The 20,192-nt window shown below is 45.2% G+C and overlaps 1 protein-coding gene across 2 annotated transcripts in view; it reads left to right on the plus strand.

Annotated features, from left to right (window-relative positions):
* The window catches only part of FCHO1 (FCH and mu domain containing endocytic adaptor 1), a 195,809-nt gene that overhangs the window by 120,751 nt on the left and 54,866 nt on the right, over window positions 1–20,192 (plus strand). For both annotated transcript variants that reach the window (XM_088478463.1, XM_088478464.1), the window contains exons 26-27: window positions 60–189; window positions 367–548. In XM_088478463.1, the coding sequence (XP_088334589.1) occupies window positions 60–189; window positions 367–548 (312 nt within the window). The remainder of the gene's footprint in view (window positions 1–59; window positions 190–366; window positions 549–20,192) is intronic.

The raw sequence follows: 20,192 nt of genomic DNA on the forward strand, positions 1-20,192 counted from the left end.
AGAATAAATCATCATAACTCTTATTACTGCTCCTGTGAACAAACTATACCTTTCCACAGTGACTTATCTCAGAGTGACCCCAGCTGCAAAGACTTTTGGCTAAACATGCCACGGCTGACTTGTCACTTGCAGAACCTGGCGGAACAGCATCCAGCTCCTTACTACAATGTCGTTCTACTCAAGTACCAGGTGCAAGAACAATTTACTGCTGACCATGTTTAAATAGAAAGGTTTTTCAAACGTCTTCCTCTGTGAACTAGTACGGTGTTAACCCTAAACGTTTCCACTAAAATTTCTGTATTCCTCTATTGTTATATCATGGACTTCTCAATTTAGATGGTCACTCTAATTCTCCTTTTTCCCAAGGTCTTTAAGCCTGGCATTGATGCCACTCCCTTGCAACTGTCATCCTCTTGGAACTGCAGTCCCACCTCCACAGAGTTTATCCTGGAGTACAAACAGAACATTTCATCCTTGGGGGATGTACACATCCTTCTTCCACTTGATGAACCACTGTCAAACTTGCAGTTTGATCCTCCAGCTCGTTGGTGAGAAGTACATGGTGTTCATGCAGCCTGTATATTTCATGATGTCATTACAAATCAGTCTCAAATGCACAGGGGGAGATTTAGCAAACCTTCTAAAGAGGATAAAGTGAAATTTTTGCCTATTCAGATGCTAGCTGTCAATTATCTAGTATATTCTGTAATTTCATATCTTCAATCTAATTGGTTGCTATGAACAATAGCTTCACTTGTCCTTTTTAGAAGGTTTGATTAATCTCCACCACTGTGCTTAAACAGTAGATTATTTACTAAAAGAGCCCTTACATCTTATAGCTGTGGAGGCCCATTAGGCAGTTTAAAACAAATTGGGACAAGTGGTAATTTTGCACCCACACACAAATCAATTAATGTTTGTTCTGGAATGTTCACATGCTGATCAGGGTTGAGCGAAAATGTGGGGAACACATCTCTGTATAAGAAGAATACATGATGATGCCATGGTAGTTACACTACCAGCAACCATTCTCAGAAATAAATATATATATATATATTTATATAGTGTATATACACACACAAACACAAAATGTGTTTATATATATATATATATATATATATATATATATATATATATATATATATATATATATACATATGTGTCCGGCTCTTCCTACAAAGCATTCATGGGCCGCGTGCCCGTACAAAAATCAATAGCATACTCCACCGGTCGATGCGGCACTCCTGGCTCAAAATGATCACAGAATCATCATTGTAGGTGACGACGTTTTAGTGCCCTTTTTATTAATCTGGCACTTTCATCAGGTCTAATAAATATAACAATATCTTACCTTACATAAGCACCATGTGGACGTAGTCTTCAGGATATGGGACCTCCCACCCAGCCGATGGCGCTATGTAAGTGACGTCATCACGATGGGACCAGTCCGATCGGAGCGTCATCTACGTGCCCCCCATCACCATGACAACACTAAACAATAATCATATTGCAGCAACTATAAATATTAATGGCATTTGTTATATGCCAGTATATCAGCATAATACTTTATTGTACCCATATTGAACTATGGGTTATCACTTAGCAAGTAAACAGCAATATACATCACATAAGAATGGTCACATAATATGACAAGCACTAAGACACAGTTACAACGCTGCGGTATATGGTTGTCAAGTGACCTTGGCTAACCTAAATCACAGGAACTGTAGTAGTGTAATGATGCTAATGAGATAAAGATAGGACTGAGTACATTTACAGGAAACTATTTAAGCCCAGGTATTCATTGACTCCCCTAGGGGCTAGTGTCTCCAATCTATATATCCATTCGGTTTACCCTTGCATCAGTTTCAATGGTCGGTTGCCACTTCTGATAGAGCTGGGTATATGATCTATCATACGATAGTGTAATGAAGCTAGAGGGTGTGAGTTTTGGCAAAAATGCTTAGCCATTGGCTGATCACAAGAGCCACCACTCATGGCCGTTCTTATTGCGGACCAATGTGCGGCCATCCTCTCCTTGAAGGCACGCTCGGTCTTCCCGATATATGATAAGCCACACGGGCATATGATTTGGTAGACTACATATTTGGTACTGCATGTGAAGCTATATTTTATTTCTTCTTCAGGGTCCACAGGCACCAAACAGTCAAAGCTTTAGCTCCCCGAATGCACTGGTCCTCCGCCATATATACCCCACCCCAGCCACAGGCATTCAGTTTTTTGTTTGGTGCTCAGCAGGAGTTCAGACGCACCTTTTGTACACCTTTTGCTCTGGCAGTCCCAAGCTTTCATTTTATGATTTGTTTTAGTTATTGTTTTACTCTGTTAGCAGTGCTGAGCATCCTAATAAGACACATGCACTGCGACGACTCCTACCTCCGATGATGCCGCAACACCAGTAACATCTCTGGTGATTTCAGTGGGTCACAGCGGAGCTTAGCTAGCAGCGATGCTGGAGGCCCGGACTGCAATCGGACGCACAGAGATGTCCAGTAAGGCAATTCCTCATTTACGGGGAATCGCGTGCGGCAGTCCTTGCTTCCGGTGCTAGAGACGCACTGGAAACCACTGCACTGAAAGCCCAGCCGCTCCCCCGCGTTCCTTACTAGACCACTGGGACCTTGTCTGACGCCGGGGATCGGCAGTAGATGCATCTACTGCCATGAGGCCAGCATACCCGATAGGTTGATGCAGCTTTTAGGGGAGGTAGGCTCCCCCCCCCCCGGCCAGCCCTACCCAGACGCAGACTCTACGTAAAGTATTCCCGCATCTGGGTTGCTCCTCCTACCCGCCTCATATATATGAGACGCTCACATTCCACCATCGGTGCTCTGCTGAAGCTGTTGTTCTCAGAAGGTTTGGGTGTCTCCCTGTATACCTCTCCCCTGGGTCAGGTATATAGTGCTCTACATCCTACAAAACCACCAAGCCTTGGGTGTTGGTCAGTTGATTCAGAGCTCATTGCAATATGTATTGTATGTGACTTATGCTAGCTGCTGTTTGATACTGCCTCTTATTTCTGACTGTCAGTTCTAACTATCACTGTTTTTCTCCTCATCCCTCTGGAACAGGGTGTGTGGGGTTTTCTGAGTACTTCACAAAAACTGGTACGTGTGAAGACTGTCACATTGAATTTATACCTTGTACCTTATACCTTTTATACATTGATATGTCAAAAGTTAAGGATAATCAGGAGGCTTAAGCTCCTGTGCTGGTATCATGTAAATCCTGTTTAGCAGGCCTGTTGGCTCAGGATTTCTTACTGGATGGTTTGTGCGCTTCCTGTCATAGGAGGTAGCTACCTCACCAATCCAGTGCACCAGCTCCTGTACAAGAGCCATCCTGGGGGTCCTCTTGGTCTCAGGTTATGGCGCATTTAGTGGACCGTGCAACAGCTAAGGTACTGCTTTCCACTATGGGGTTCCTGCAGCAGTTACATCCTGCTATGTATATGCCCCCTATGCATTTTTTCTGGGTGGAGGCCTATGCTCACTAAAATCAGAGTATGGTTCAACCATCTACCGCTGCTCAGCAAGTAGTGCAAGCAAATAGACCAGTTACTGATAAGCATAGGCATAAGAGAGTATCCCATCAGGCGCAGCCTGGGGATTCTAACTCATCGTGAGATGATGTCCACATGGTTCCTCTTCCAAGTCTTTCTCGGCTGGGGAAGACCACCAATCCTCTGTGGATGTTCCTTCTCTTTTGAGAACAGTTAGATCCATCCTTAGTATAGAGGAAGAGGAGGTCCCGCCTAAATCTAAGACTCTGGTCTTTAGGTGTCAGAAAGTGGCAAAGGATTACTTTCCTCAATCTGAGCAGTTTACGGGCCTTATGGCTGAAGCATGGAGCACTGCTGATAGACGTTTTCATGCTACAAGAAAGTTAACGTCTTTGTACCTGTGTTCACCTGGTGAATGTGCCAAGTGGAAAGTTCCTCTGGCTGTTGTTGCTCATGTGACAAGATTGATCACGAGCTCTACATTAACTATTTCATCTGCATCCTCACTTAAGGATGTTACAGATAGGAAACTTGAAACATGTTTGAAATCAGTTTTTTCATTGTCTGGAGCTATTACCCGTTTGGCTATGGCCGTAGCCTGGGTAGCCAAGGCGATGGAGGAATGGGCAAAAGCTCTGGAAGACAGTATGCCATAGGCTACCAGAGAACAACTGTCCTATCTCCCAAATTTAGGAAGTGGCTGCTTATGTGGGAGAAGCGGTAATTGACGCAGGACTTCTGGCTTCTAGAGTATCGGCAACTTCGGTTGTGGCTCGTAGAACCCTTTGGTTAAGGTTCTGGAAGGCAGATACAGGATCTAAGAGAGCCCTTAAATCTCTGCCTTTTGCTGGAAAATTGTTGTTTGGTCCAGAATTGGATAATAACGTGACTACTTTGGCAGCAGCAAAATCTGCAGGATTGCCATTTGAGACTACCTCTGAATATAGGCAGTCTTCGTTTCGGACCTTTCGCCCGCAAGGACGGGCAAAGGGACAGTCCCTTTCCAGACAAGATAATTCCCACAGGAAGGCCAGACTGCAGACCAAGAAATCATGATCGTCCAGATGTCCGCCTTCCAAGCCGGACGGTAAGCCATCTGCCTGATGGGTGGGAGGCCGACTTCTCCAGTTTTCCTACATCTGGCATCAGACAATAGATGCTTGGGTTGGAGAAGTGGTCTTTCAAGGATATGCCCTCATGTTTAGGAGGCATCCCCCTCAGAAGTTTTTTTTGTACAACTCCTCCATCAGACCCGGTCAAGGCCCTGGCCCTTCAAGAGGCTATTTGTGCCCTGTTGGTTGCAAGGTAATAATCCCCGTCCTCTGGCCCAACAGGGAAAGTGTTATTATTCAAATTTATTTTTGATTCAGAATCCAAATGGGTCTCACCGCCCTACGGTCAATTATGCTGGCAATGGAGCCTGGAGATTTCATGGCTTCCCTGGACATACAGGATGCATATCTGCATATACCTATTCTCACCAAAAGTTTCTGAGATTTGCTATTCATCAGCAACATTACCAGTTTCAGACTCTGCCCTTTGGTCTGTCCACAGCCCCTCGGGTGTTTACCAAGATAATGGCAGCCATGATGGCTCATCTCAGATGACAAGGAGTTGGGATACTGCCATACTTGGACGACCTCCTGATATTGGCACAGTCTCCGGAGATGTTACAACATCATCTCCAGCTAACCATTGCCTGTCTACAAGAGCACGGCTGGATAGTCAATTGGAAAAGGTCTTCTCTTTCTCCAACTCAACAGATGGTACATCTGGGGGCGCTTCTTGATTCTCTGGCTCAAAAGGTCTTTCTACTAGGGGACAAGATTTTGGTTTTTCAATTGCGGGTGTGCAGATTGCTCTGCAATCGAAGAGTATCGATTCACTCAGCAATGCAGGTCCTGGGGTCCATGGTATCCACCTTCGACATGGTGGCATATGCCCAGTTCCATTCCAGGCCACTGCAGCAATGAATTCTGTCTCAGAGGGACGGTCAGTATCATCTGATAAGGTCTCAAACGATCCTCATCTCGCCAGAGGTTCGGCTCTCCCTTTCACGGTGGCTACAGATAACCCTTCTTAACAAGGGTTGCCCATTATGGATCCCTAATTGGGTTCTCCTCAACACGGATGCAAGTCTTCAAGGATGGGGCACGTTGACAGGTCATCACACCTTTCAGGGAAGATGGACTGCTCGGGAAGGTCACCTGCCAATAAACAATTTGGAGCTTTGTGCACTCATTCTGGCACAAGACCTCCTTCAGGGCAGGCCGGTCCAGATTCAGTCCGACAACGCGACCATAGTGGCCTACATCAACCATCAGGGAGGCACACAAAGTCCGGCAGCCACGAGGGAAGTGGCGAACATTCTGGTGTGGGCAGAATGCCATCTTCCGGCAATCTTGGCAAAATTCATCCCAGGAGTTCTCAACTGGGAAGCGCACTTCCCGAAGTCGTCAGGATTTACACACCGGAGAATGGGCTCTCCATCCAGATGTCTTTCAGCTCCTGGTGAACAGGTGGGGACTACCTGATGTAGACCTCATGGCATCATGTTACACCACAAGGTCCCCAGGTATGGGTCCAGAACAAGGGACCCCTCAGCTGCCTTCGTGGACGCTCTGGCGATGAGGTGGGATTTCAGGTTGCCGTACCTGTACCGTCCAATCTCCCTCCTACCAAGGCTCCTCAGAAAATTCAAGCAAGAGGGCGGCAGGATGATACTAATGGCCTCGGCTTGGCCCAGGTGACATTTTTTCACCGATCTGACCTGTCTATCCATAGACAATCCACTTCCTCTTCGGCTGGATTTGGTATGGACGGGTCCCTGTCTACATCCGGAACAACCTCGTCTGGCTTTGATGGCGTGGCTCTGAGTCTTCCATCTTAAAGGCCAAGGGTGTTTATACTTCTGTGATTCAAACGATGCTTGAGGCAAGAAAGCCTTCCTCTGCCCGCATCTATTATAGAAGTTAGCATTCTTTTTTTCAGTGGTGTTCCCATAGAAAGTACGACCCTAAAGTTTTCAGGGTCTCCTGAGTTCTTGCTTTTCTCCAGGCTGGACAAGACCTCGGTCTCGGCCTGGCTACTCTGAGAGTTCATGTTTCTGCTTTGTCAGTTTGGTTCTAGCGCAGAATTGCTCCTCTGCCAGATGTTAGAAAATTTTTGCATGGTGTTCTCTGCCTTCAACCTCCGTTTATCCCTCCGGTGGCACCATGGGATTTATCCTTTGTTCTCAGGGTGCTGCATGCTCCTCCCTTTGAGCCCTTGGGCACAGTGGACCTCAAATGCTTGACAGCAAAGACACTTTTTCTTCTTGCTAGATTCCTGAGCTCGCAGAGTGTCTGATTTGGCAGCGCTTTCATGTCCTCCTTACACGGGCAGGGTACCTTACAAAGGTGTTATCCCATTTTCATATGAATGAAGACATTGTAGTCCTGGCCTTTCAGTCTACAGACCCTTCTGCAGGTGAAGCTTCCCTGGATGTGGTTTGAGCCCTTCGTTTCTAAGTGGATCGTACCAACTCCATCAGGAAATCAGATGCGCTTTTTGGGTTATATGGTTTTCACAAGCGGGGCTGGCCATCTAACAAGCAGACTCTGGCTCGCTGGCTGCGTATGACTATTTCACAGGTTTATACACAGGCTGATCTCCCTTTTCCTAGCACGGTGACAGCACATTCAACTTGGTCTGTGGGACCATCGTGGGCGTTTAGACATGGCACCTCTGTGGAACAGTTGTGCAAGGCGGCCATCTGGTCTTCTGTCAACTCTTTAATCAAATGTTATGCATTTGATACTTTTGCCTCCCAGGATGCTTCCTTTGGGCGGTGGATTCTTCTCTCTACTCAGGAGCGTCTCCACCCTTAAGGGAACTGCTTTAGGATATCCCTAAGGTAGTTCCTGTGGACCCTATAGACCCTGAAGAAGAAAATAAGAGTTATGGTAGGAAGTCCATAGGGTCCACAGAGCATCCACCCTGATGCACCTGGCCTCAGTTGGGATCTGTTCCTTCTTGTCACTGGTTCCCTCATCTTTGTGAGTGTTTCTAGTGTATTTTGTACTTTCTTCTTCACTTTCCTTCTCCTGCCATTTAGGCTTGTTTACAAACTGAATGCCTCTGGCTGGGGCCGGGTATATATGGAGGAGGACCAGTGCATTCTGGGAGCTAAAGCTTTAAAGTTTGGTGCCTGGATACCACATACCCCAAGGTAGTTCCTGTGGACCCTATGGACCTCGAAGAAAAAGAGTTAACATGTATCACCTGATAATAAATATCTACAGGTCGTGCATGCGCACTTAATACATTAGTATTGCTATTGCCTCTTTTAGTAATATTGCTTTTCACCAATATATCCCTTAGGTTACGATTGCGGGTATAGCATGGCATCAATCTCGAATCCTGAAGGTTTAACTCCTTATCAGTCTGTATAATCGTCCATAATTTTTTAGCTATTTTATTGATGTGGCTGCTTGCCGGGCTATACTCAGTTACCCATGGGATCATTGGTTTCTTGTGTATCTATCTACCTACCAAGGAGAGATTCTCTATCTAATCTCATGACTTTAGCTTTTGCTTGACGGATTAAGCTCAATTTATAACCTCTTATCAAAAATGTATCAGTAAGGTCATCAATTTGCTGTCCAGCTATAATGGGGTCAGATGTAATACGTTTTATACGAAGCATTTGGGAGTAAGGTAATCCCCTTTTAAGTGGTATAGGGTGGAAGCTGGTCATATGTAGTAAATTGTTGCGGTCTGTTGGTTTAGCAAAGACTGAGGTTTCTATTTTACCATCTATCAGACTGATCTCAATGTCTAATAACGTAATTGATTCTTTATCAATGTTGTATGTAAATTTAATGGGATGTGTCCTAGAATTATGATGGTCAATAACTGAAATAATGGACTCCTTACTTCCTTTCCATAGTACTAAAAGATCGTCTATATAGCAGTAATACAAGATGATCTTGTTGGCAATATTACTGTCAGAGAAAAATACATCCTGCTCTACCTCGAACATGAACATGTTGGCGTACGATGGGGCCACACTGGACCCCATCGCACAGCCAACACATTGTAAAAAGAGCCTCCCATCATATTGGTTAGTATCATATGATCATATGTAATCATTCCATACATAGATCCAAATCTGGACCCACATATAATCGATGACTCATAAGAAAACGTCTTGCAGCTGTCATACCCACATCATGGGGGATGACTTCTTCATCCACTAGGGGACAATGTCACTTCATGACAGTGGGGTATAGATTATACTGATATAACTTCCTCTCAGATGTTGCAAAAACACATACAATAAATAAACCAGTCCTTACATTTAAAAACTTGTCTTTGTAACTAGATGATATAGTTTCCAATGATTTTTAATGACGTAAGATTTCCTCCATATACAAAGGGAAATTCCACTTCTCCAAACAGTTCCTCAATAGCTCAGATATAGAAGAGAAAAACATCAAAACATAGTGCAATATAGCCAAAAAATGTAACAACTTTTGTTTTGACATCGCACTCACATTTAAAAAGTTTAATAAAGCATATAACCACAAAGGGTGTATATATATGGTTCTCCTCTCATAAATCAGTTACTCTCCCAGATAGAATAGGGTTTTGAGGCTCAGAGTCCCAGGATCCTCTCTCCTCCTTAGGGCAACAGTCACAGATGATGGCAGCAGTTCCCCATAAACAGTCAGTCACCACGCTTAAAGCTTTTTGGACTTAATGTTCTTCCTCGAAAGCATGGTGACTCAGCTTCAATCACAAACAGAAATACCTACACTAATTGACACACTCCTCCCCAATCAATCCTCACAACGTGCGCTGCTTCCCGGCACGTGTCGCGGGCGGAAGTGACGTCATCTGAACACGACCGGAAGTAGTTCATCATGCGCTCCTTCGATACCGGCAATGGACTCTGTGTTCCACCTTGCCTTCCATCCATCCAGATACCGGAACAGCAGTTCAAACAGCTCCATTATAATTTCCATCAGAAATGTGTATTTAACACTTCAGTTCAACTTTATTATGAGCGTTCCTTGGTCCCTTCATAGACCATAATTAATCGATCCAAGTCTATTAAAGTCCATTGGTATTAAATATGAAATAAATAAACAAACAAGATATGGTTAATATGAATAATATTTAAAATGTTAAAAAAGCAGATTAGAGTTTAAATAGAAATATAAAACATCAAACGGCAGTTTAAAGGAATAGGCTATAGAGTAACCAGAATAAATAATATATAAAAATAAAAAACTATAAATTTAAATTCCCCGTTAAAAGCATTAGGGGTCAGAGTCCCTAGTCTAGGGGTCAGGGAACTTTTTTACCTTTTACCCCAAAATATATTTAGATACGCAGACGTTACCCCCTTGATTTGAAAGGAAGGAAAACATACAGTAGGGCCCCCATATAATGCCCCTGTAGTAGTGCCCCCCCATATAATGCCCCTGTAGTAGTGCCCCCATAGTTATGCCCCTGTAGTAGTGCCCACATATAATCCCCCATAGTTATGCCCCTGTAGTAGTTCATTTTTACCCCAGTTATGCTCCTGTAGTTCATTTTTACCCTATGTGGGATAATTTACCCCTGTTCCCTGACCACTGCCCTAGTCTATAAATCCATTGCATTTCTGTTTTGGATAATCTGACCTTCAAATCTCTGTTCTTCAATGCATGGATACAGTATGTGTCTCAAGACTCTTTTTAATATTGTAAACATGTTCTGCTAGACATGTCTTTAGATTTCTATTCGTTTTGCCTACGTAAACAAGGCCACATTGACACTCTAGGGCAAAGATCACATTTTTCGAATTGCAGGTAAAAAAATCTTTTATTTGATATATCTCCCTTTACCTGAAATTCTTTAATTTTACTTTAACCTTTTACAGTCCGACACATACAACATAAACCACATCTGTGGAACCCATGACTTCTCGCACTTGTTCTCTGTTTTTCTTCAATAGCACTATGTACCAGCTTGTCAGATAGGGTGCTCGCCTATATATAAATAATGTTTTAGGATCCTCCTTTAAAATCCTCCAATGTTTTTTAAAAACAAATTAAATCTTTTTAAAATTTGAATTAAAATTACTTATAAAAGACCACTTATGATCTTTCTCAATTTCATCTTTCTTTTTCCACTTTAATAAGGTTTTTCTCTCTACTTGTTTTACACTCTCACAAACTTATTTTATCAATATCATAACCTTTATCTAAAAATCTGCTACCCATTTCCATTAATTGTTCTTCACATACATCTTTATGTGTACAATTACATTTAACTCGTAGAAACTGCCCATAGGGATTACATCTAGCCAATTTTTATGATGTTAACTAATAATGTCAATATAGCTGTTGGAGTCTGTACTTTTTCTATGGGTTTTAGTAGGCAGATCACCCTCTTTTATATATAAACATAAATCTAAAAAGGTGAGATCAGTTTGGCTAATAGAGAATGTAAACTTAATATTAAAATCATTGGAGTTTAAAGATTCACGGAATGTTTGAAGTTCATCTCCTGAACCCTTCCAAATAAATAGTACATCATCAATAAAACATTTCCATGTGACCAGGCCCTTTTCCCTGCTCATCATTATGCCAAATGGTAAGATCCTCCCAGTATGCCATGTAGAGGTTGGCATAGCTTGGGGCGAACCTGGTCCCTATGGAAATACCAACAGTCTGAATAAAATAGGATCCATTAAAATAAAAGTAATTATTTTTTAAAATAATATACTCTTTAAGATTAAATCCTTAATATCCAAAGAGAGATCTGATATATCTAAAAAGTGGGATACAGTTTTTATACCCATTTCTGTATCAATAATGGTATATAAGGTGGATACATCTGCACTCACTAAAAAATAGTCATTTTGCCATTCGATTGTTTCTAGTAGATTTAAAACATCACCGGTATATTTTAAGAAAGCTTTTGTTTGTTTGACCAGAGGCTGGAGATAAAATTCAATCACAGCTGACAGGTTTGATGTGATGCTATTTGTACCTGCAATGATAGGTCTACCTGGTGGGTGCAGTGGGTCCTTATGAATCTTAGGCAGAATGTAGATTGTAGGTACAGTAGGGAACTGTATATTAATAAAATCAAATTCCGATTTACTTATTACACCTTTTGTTAATGCATCTCCAATAAGTTCTTCAAGATTCTTAATAATTCTTGTAGTGGGATCACATTTTAGTCTCCACGTTCTTTGTTTAAAAATCTCTGCCATGTAAATATCTTTATCCATAAGGACCACACCTCCTCCCTTATCTGCAGGTTTTATGACCAAGTCATTGTCTTCTCTCAGAGATTTCAAGGCCATATATTCTTTTTTAATTAGGTTATATTTTCTCATTTTATTATCCTTTTTAAAATTTTGGTAACTTCACCATTTACTAATCTACTAAAACAATCAATAAAACTACCTTTCAATAAGTAGGATAAAATGTGGATTTAGGTCTGAACTTAGAACCAGAAGGTACATCTATCTCTTCAATAGGGTCCTCAATTTTTTCCTTACTTAAAAAGTATTTCTTTACTGTTAATTTACAAATAAATTTATTAAGATCAATAAAAAATTCAAAAGGGTCAATTTGACTTGTCGGGGGACATTTTAATCCCTTTTTTAATACTTGTCCTTGCTGGACTTTTCGCTTCACATCGGAGGTTTTATGGGGATAAAGTATCAGGCGCACGCCTGCTTTATCCCCGTATTTCATTAGAAAGCAGCGAAAACGGGACCTGGCGGAAAGGTAAGTTTCGGGGGAAAAATAGGGAATTTTTGGAAATTCATCCTAGGACCCCCCTAATGATGTCCTGACATGGAGGATCACTGTGGGTACCCCCGTTTTTCCCTGTAGAAGGTAATTAGGGTTTTTAAATAGCCGCGGCAGGTGTTTTTTCCCGACTTTGAAAAAGTGATGAAGAATAGCACTTAGGGTTTTTTTGGGCAAAAAATAACTATGCCCATCAAATTTTGGGTACATGAAAATGGGTGCAAGCATATTTTTAAGTCCCTAAAGTCCATTTAGAAAATTCTTCAAAAATGCACCTGCTACTACCACCCGAATTCTTTTAAACACCTTCCGCATACTTGGGAACCCCCCCTGAATTAATTTTGTTATTTAAAAACTTGTACCCCATTTTTTTATTTTTTTTTACACCAAATTTAAAATAATTTTTCTGCACTTTTTTTCGCCATGTAAAACATGGGGATAATTCAAACATGCGAAAATGACGTCATCGCCAATTCCAACGTTTCGCAGCCTAATTGATTGTGGCCTTATATCTCTAGTAAGAATTCTCTTACTTAGATTAAATACTTTAGTAATCTCTTTTGCCCTTTCGGGTTCGATAGAGGTAATATCTTTATTAATCCTTTTATTTAATTTCTTTCCCCCTCTAAATCCCGTTTTTGTTTTTATTGTTTTTGAGGTATTTTACTATTTCTTGTCATTAACCGATTGGTTAATATCTTTCCTTACTTTCACCTTTTTTAGACCAGGGACACAAAGTATTTCATCTTCCCTTTCTAACACTTCATACCTATTGCCTTTTGGTATCTCAAAATCTCTTCTTGGAAGATAGTTATTTTGCCATCCTTTATTTCTATAATTCCAGTTATTTTTCTGTATAGAATAAGGATCATCTTGTCTCCAATTTTTCTGATACCTATTCGAATGGCCTAGTTTTTCCACTCTTACCAAATCCGAATCTAAAGGTGGGTACACACTTGAGAGATATATCTGCAGATCGAGTGATCTGCAGATGATGGTCATTCATACACACTGAACGTCCATCATCTGATTGTACCCTATCCCGGCGGGTGGGGGTGGCTGCCGCTGTGTGTGCTGACCGTTCGTACACAGCTGCCGATGGACAGATATATCTGCAGACATATGTCGATCGGCTCTGCAGCACAGCCAATGCGATATGTAGGTGAACAACGACGTTCACAGACATATCGCGGGTACACACTGGCCGACGTGCAGCAGATATATTGGCCGATCAATTGATCGGCCAATGTACACTGCCGTTCAAAAGTTTGGGGTCATCTAGACAATTTCGTGTTTTACATGAAAACTGACTTTTTTTATCAAATGAGTTGCAAAATTATTAGAACATATAGTCAAGACATTGGCAAGGTTAGAAATAATGATTTTTTATTTGAAATAATAATTTTGTCCTTCAGATTTTGCTTTAGTTGATTGGCACTTCTTGTGTACCATACGGTTAAGCTGCTCCCACAACAGCTCATTGGGGTTGAGATCTGGTGACTCCGCTGGCCACTCCATTACAGACAGAATACAAGCTGCCTGCTTCTTTCCTAAATAGTTCTTGCATAATTTGGAGGTGTGCTTTGGGTCATTGAGGAGGAAATTGGCTCCAATCAAGCGCTGTCCGCAGGGTATGGCATGGCGTTGCAAAATGGAGGTTAGCCTTCCTTATTCAAAATCCCTTTTACCTTGTACAAATCTCCCACTTTATCAGCACCAAAGCAGCCCCAGACCATCACATTAGCTCCACCATGCTTGACAGATGGCGTCAGGCACTCTTTCAGCATCTTTTCACTTGTTCTGCGTCTCACAAATGTTCTTCTGTGTGATCCAAACACCTCAAACTTTGGAAACAAGTGTTATGGATAGACGAATCAATCTTCCTCTGTCCAATTTCTGTGTTCTTTTGGCCATATTAATCTTTTCCTTTTATTGGCCAGTCTCAGATATCGCTTTTTCTTTGCCACTCTGCCTAGAAGGCCAGCAACCTGGAGTCGCCTCTTCACTGTAGACGTTGACACTGGCATTTTGCGGTTAACATTTAATGAAGCTGCCAGTTGAGGACTTGTGAGGCGTCTATTTCTACTTCAGGGTCCATAGGGGGTCCACGGGGTTGACCTTGGGGTATAGCTGGATCTGGATCCACGGGCACCACGCAGTTAAAGCTTTGCTGCTCCCAGGATGCACTTGGGTCCATCCTCCTCTATATTCCGCCCCCGAGCCACAGGCACATTAGCTTTAGTTGGGACCCGCCCGGAGTCGGGTCACCCTGACGCAGTGGGGCTGCATAAGCAGCCCCTAAGCTTATTTTTATTTTTTAATGAAGAAGATTTTATTTATTTATTTTTACTCTTCAGAGCGGCAGCATCAGACTGTCCATCTGGACGGCCACGCTGCCACTCCAACAGCCCCGCTGGCGCTGTGACGCCAGTACTGATCTGGGGATCGCAGCGGGGACCCCGGAGTCATTACTAGCGTGGCTCCAGGAGCTCCCACTGACTGCTGCCAGATGCACGGGGCCAGGTAAGCCGCAGGTAAACTGCAGTCTTTAGCCGCTGGTCTCTGGGGACAGACCGGCGGTGCTAGCAGCGGCGGCGGGCTCCCCCTTCACTGCCATACCCCGTCTGACCGCTGGACCACCAGGGTATAATTGCTGGAGGGGAACCAGCGTCCCTGGGGTTAATTGCTAGCCAGGGGAGGCAGCCTTCCCTGGTTTAGCGGCTCCTCCCCTCAGCCCAGCACGCCTTCTCTCATTCGTGCTGGCTTCGCTGGGCTGTTCCTCCTTCAGCCACTCCTCCTCAGAGCTCTCCGGCGGCCATCTTCTAACAAGTGGCAAACGCAGATCTCCCAGGCGGTGCGTGGACCGGTCCCCCTGCGTACCTCTCCCCTGCAAAAGGACAGTGTTCGCAGTGCTATAGCCCTCCCAGACACTGAATCTTGGAGGTTGATTGTAGCGAAAGGTGCAGTGAGTACAGCTTCCTGCATGGTATGTGACTTTTTGCTAGTGCTGCTGTCTGTGCTAATTTCTGCTGTCATCTTATCACTATCCCTTTCCTTCTCCTACAGGCCCGCAGGTGTGTGGGGGAGGGGTGTTCTTTCTGTGTACCTCACTTATATATATCTAAGTATTTGTGAGGTCAGGCACATACAGTGGTGTGCTACTCAGGTCCATATTGTGGGCTGTTTGTGTTGCATACTTGGGAGTGCGCAGGTGTTATACGCCTCACCTCTTTTCGGTGATACATATTTATTGCATATTGTGTCATGTCTGATGAGGAGAATGAGCACTCCATGGCTCCTGTGTTGTTTTCCTGCCGGCGCTGTTCGGCAGGGGTTGATGGGGTGGATTTGTCTCAGGACGGTCTGTGCGGGCGGTGCCAGCTGGTACCTGGTCCCTCTAAACCCCCGGTGACGCAGGATCCTCCTTGGGCGATGTTTTCACAAGTGCTGGTGTCGATCGCGGACCGACTTGCGGTCCCTTCTAGGGTGTTGCCCCAGCCTACCTTCCCCCGTTCCCCGGGTGTTCCACATTTGTTGCAGTCTCTCCCCGGGTCTCAGACTGTGGGTCCTTTATTCGGGGTTGCCTGTGTACGTACTGTCTCCCACAGTGACGCAGCAGTCAATGGTACCCTTTCAGGGGTTTCCTCAGGCGGTACCCCCTCCCTGGGTGGATGACCTCTCCAGCTCGGTTCACAGCCTGGCGGGCTCGTCATCGGCTTTTCAGTCGATGTTACACAGTGATTTGCCCCTAAAGGCGTCCAAGCGACCCGTTACAGCTTCACTGGCGGCGCAGTACACGGACGTGTCTTCGGATGACGGAGAGGTCCATGAGGACTGGGATGCCGGAGCCCAGGAGGTGGAGACTAAGTCCTCCATTAATGTGCCGGCATTGGTTAGGGCGGTGCGGGACATCCTTCATATAGAGAAGGATGTGCCGGCTCCCAGGTCGAAGTATCCTAATTTTAAAAAGGCCAAAGTAGCTTTGACTGTTTTCCCCTGTCCGACCAGTTAACGGATCATGTGGCGGGGGCCTGGCAGTTGCCCAGCAAGAGATTCCAAACACAGAAACGGTTGGCATCAAACTATCCTTTTCCTGAGGCTCATTGCAGGAAATGGGAAACCCCGCCTGCGGTGGATTCCCATGTCACCCGCTTAATTAAAAGTGCTACTTTGCCATTATTGCCGTCTATCTCCTCCCTGAAGGATCCCACGGACAGGAAAGTGGAGACTTGTTTAAATTCTATCTACTCTCTCTCGGGGGCAGTGGCCCGTCCGTCCATGGCCATCTCTTGGGTGGCAAAGGCCATTGAGATCTGGGCCAATGCTTTGGAAGATCCCTTTCCGGACGATGCTCCGGATATCCAGAGACCATTGATAGGACAGATGAGAGATGCGGCTTCCTATATTGGGGAAGCATCGTTGGATGCAAGCCTGCTGACCTCTAGGGTGTCGGCTGCAGCTGTGTCAGCGCATCGGTCCTTGTGGCTGCGGTCCTGGAGGGCTGATGTGGACTCTAAAAAGGGCCTGAGGCCTTGCCTTTTAATGGAGAGTTGCTATTTGGTCCAGATTTGGACAAAATAGTGGATACCCTGGCTAAATCAAAGTCTGCCTTCCTTCCTTCGGCTTCAGCGCCGGCTAAGGTGAGGAGCTTAGCCTTTCGGTCCTTTCGGGTTCAGGGAAAGGCCAAGGGTCAGTCCTTCCCGAGGCAGTCGGTGACTAAGACAGCCTCGAAGCCCAAGAAGCAGGCTTGGAGTGCCAGCCGCCTTTCTTCCAAACAGGAAGATAAACCTTCTGCCTGATGGGAAGGGCCTCCCTCTGGGGGACCCCAGAATGGGAGGCCGACTTCTTCAATTTGCCCAGTGCTGGCACAATACCACCACGGATGCCTGGGTTCGAGAAGTGGTCTCCCAGGGGTACGCCCTGTCTTTTCGGCACAGACCGCCCCACCAGTTTTTCTGCATGAGTCCTTCTCAGGACAAAACCAAGGTTTTGCAGATTCAGGAGGCTATAGAGTCCTTGCTGAAAGCAGGGGTCATTGTTCCCGTTCCTCAATCACAACGAGGGACGGGGTACTACTCTACGCTGTTTCTGGTGCAGAAACCCAATGGTTCTCATCGCCCTATTCTCAATTTGAAGTCTCTGAACAAATTCCTCAGAGTTCCCAAATTCAGGATAGAAACGTTACGTTCCATCATTCTGGCGATGGAACCTGGGGAATACGTGGTGTCCCTGGATATCCAGGACGCTTACCTCCATGTTTCGATAGCACCAGCGGTATCTGAGGTTCGATATCCTTCAGCATCATTAACAGTTCCGTGCGCTACCCTTTGGCCTCTCCACGGCACCGAGGGTATTCACCAAAGTGATGGCAATCATGGCCGCACATCTTCGGAACCAGAATGTACGGCTGCTGCCATATCTGGACGACCTCCTTTTGCTGGCGAGCTCCCCGAAGGTACTGCTTCAACAACTCCACCTGACGATCGCTTGTCTGCAAGCGCACGGGTGGTTGATAAATTGGAGAAAGTCCTCCCTGATTCCATCACAGAGGATGGTTCATTTGGGAGCCCTGCTGGATTCTCGTCAGCAAAGGATCTTCCTGACTCCAGAAAAGGTCTCCTCCCTACAGCTGCGGATACACAGTTGCCTGAGCACTTGCCGCCTGTCGGTCCATTCGGCTATGAGAGTTCTGGGTTCCATGGTGTCGGCATTCGACATGGTGGAATTTGCCCAGCTCCATTCACGGCCCCTGCAGGGGCTGATTCTATCAGAATGGAACGGGTTACCTCACCTTATCCGCTCTCAGATGCTGGTGTTGTCCCCGGAGGTTCGGCAGTCTTTGGCTTGGTGGCTTCAGACAGCTCATCTGGTCGAGGGGCACCCCTTTTGGATTCCGGAACTGGGTCCTGGTCACAATGGATGCCAGTCGCCGGGGTTGGGGGGCAGTGACCGGCTCGTTGTCACTTCAGAGTCGTTGGTCTGCGGAAGAAGCATTTCTCCCCATCAACATCCTGGAACTGCAGGCGTTATACAGGGCCCTGCGGTCGTCCGACACCGTTCTTCACGGAAGGGCGGTTCAAGTACAGTCTGACAACGCCACCACGGTGGCGTATATCAACCACCAGGGAGGAACTCGCAGCCGTGCTGCAATGTCGGAGGTGTCTCGCATCCTTGCTTGGGCGGAGTGCCACATTCCAGCGATCTCGGCGGTCTTCATCCCCGGAGTCCTCAATTGGGAGGCGGACTTCCTCAGCCGTCACGACGTGCATCCCGGGGAATGGTCGCTTCACCCAGAGGTGTTTCAGCTACTCGTGGACAGATGGGGGTTGCTGGAGCTGGACTTGATGGCCTCCCGTCACAATCACAAGTTGCCCGTTTACGGATCAAGGACAAGAGACGCAGGCGCATGTCTGGTAGACGCGCTGTCGGTGAAATGGATGTTTCACCTGGCATATGTTCCCTCCGATATCCCTGCTACCTCGGATCCTGCGGAAATTCAAGCAGGACGGCGGCACGCCCGTGCTGGATGCTCCGGCGTGGCCCAAACGTCCTTGGTACTTCGATCTGCAGAGCCTCTCCATCGACACTCCGTGCCTTTGTCCTCAACGTCAGGACCTATTGTCTCAAGGGCCCTGCCTTTACCCAGATCTGGGTTGGATGTCTTTGACGGCGTGGCTCTTGAGACAGCCGTCTTAAGGTCTAGGTGCTTTCTTGGGTTTGGTTATTAGTAACATGCTCAGGACACGCAAGCCTGCTTCCACACGGATTTACCACAGGGTGTGGCGCACTTTCAGTGGTGTCCAGAAACTATGATCCTCAGGTGTTCCGAGTTTCTAGGATCTTGTAATTTCTTCAGTCAGGTTTGGACCTAGGCTTACACCTTGTCTCTCTGAAGGTTCATGTGTCCGCGCTGTCCGTGTGGTTCCAACAACGGATTGCTACACTGCCAGATGTTTAAACAAGCTCTGTCACCTGGGGTCAATCAAAGAGACGGCCCCAGTGATCCCGGCGCTGAAGAACCAATGTAGGTAGAATAAGAAAAAATATATATATAGCCAGATACACAGTGCTGCAAAATCTAAATGTCAGTTGCTATTCTGACACAAATAGAGAACACAACCCAGAAAAAATTGGAGTAGATTGCGCTACTGTGACTAGATAATAACATGTGCTTGATTGATAATTAATAACACCTTAGCCTCTCTGAATCAAAAACAAACAAAATTTATTAAACATACAATAAAAATTGAAAAGATAAAAATAAATAAAATGTATCTCTTAAATAAGAGTATAATTCAAAATATACAATTGTTGCAACAACTCATATGGCCATGTAAAATAATATCCACTGGTAGATCTTTTACCCAATGCGGGATAATACTTATTATAATTTCAATTAACGGGTCAAAAGCTCACCATTTCTCATAAACACGTAGTGGGAGCAGTCTGCACAAGCTTGATGTATATACCCAGTTGGTAATTTTAATATACCGGGCTTGTGTAGTGAAGGTATAGTGGCAGCTGGAGTAAGGTTTATGTCCGTGCTGTGCTGCAGTCCCGAATCGCTCCCCCGTTGAGCAGCAGGCGATGGGCTACATTGGAGGATTGTCGCTCCATGCATTGTGTGCCAGCAACGGGAGTTTATCTGGGTCTGTGGCGCAGGAGACCCAGATAAACTGGGAGACGGAGGAGCGATCCGGGACTGCAGCACAGCACGGACATAAACCTTACTCCAGCCGCCACTATACCTTCACTACACAAGCCCGGTATATTACAATTACCAACTGGGTATATGCATCAAGCTTGTGCAGACTGCTCCCACTACGTGTTTATGAGAAATGGTGAGCTTTTGACCCGTTAATTGAAATTAT

Source organism: Taudactylus pleione, unplaced genomic scaffold (assembly GCF_031769625.1).
Source record: "Taudactylus pleione unplaced genomic scaffold, aTauple2 ptg000214l, whole genome shotgun sequence".
In the NCBI taxonomy this organism is placed as follows: Eukaryota; Metazoa; Chordata; class Amphibia; order Anura; family Myobatrachidae; genus Taudactylus; species Taudactylus pleione.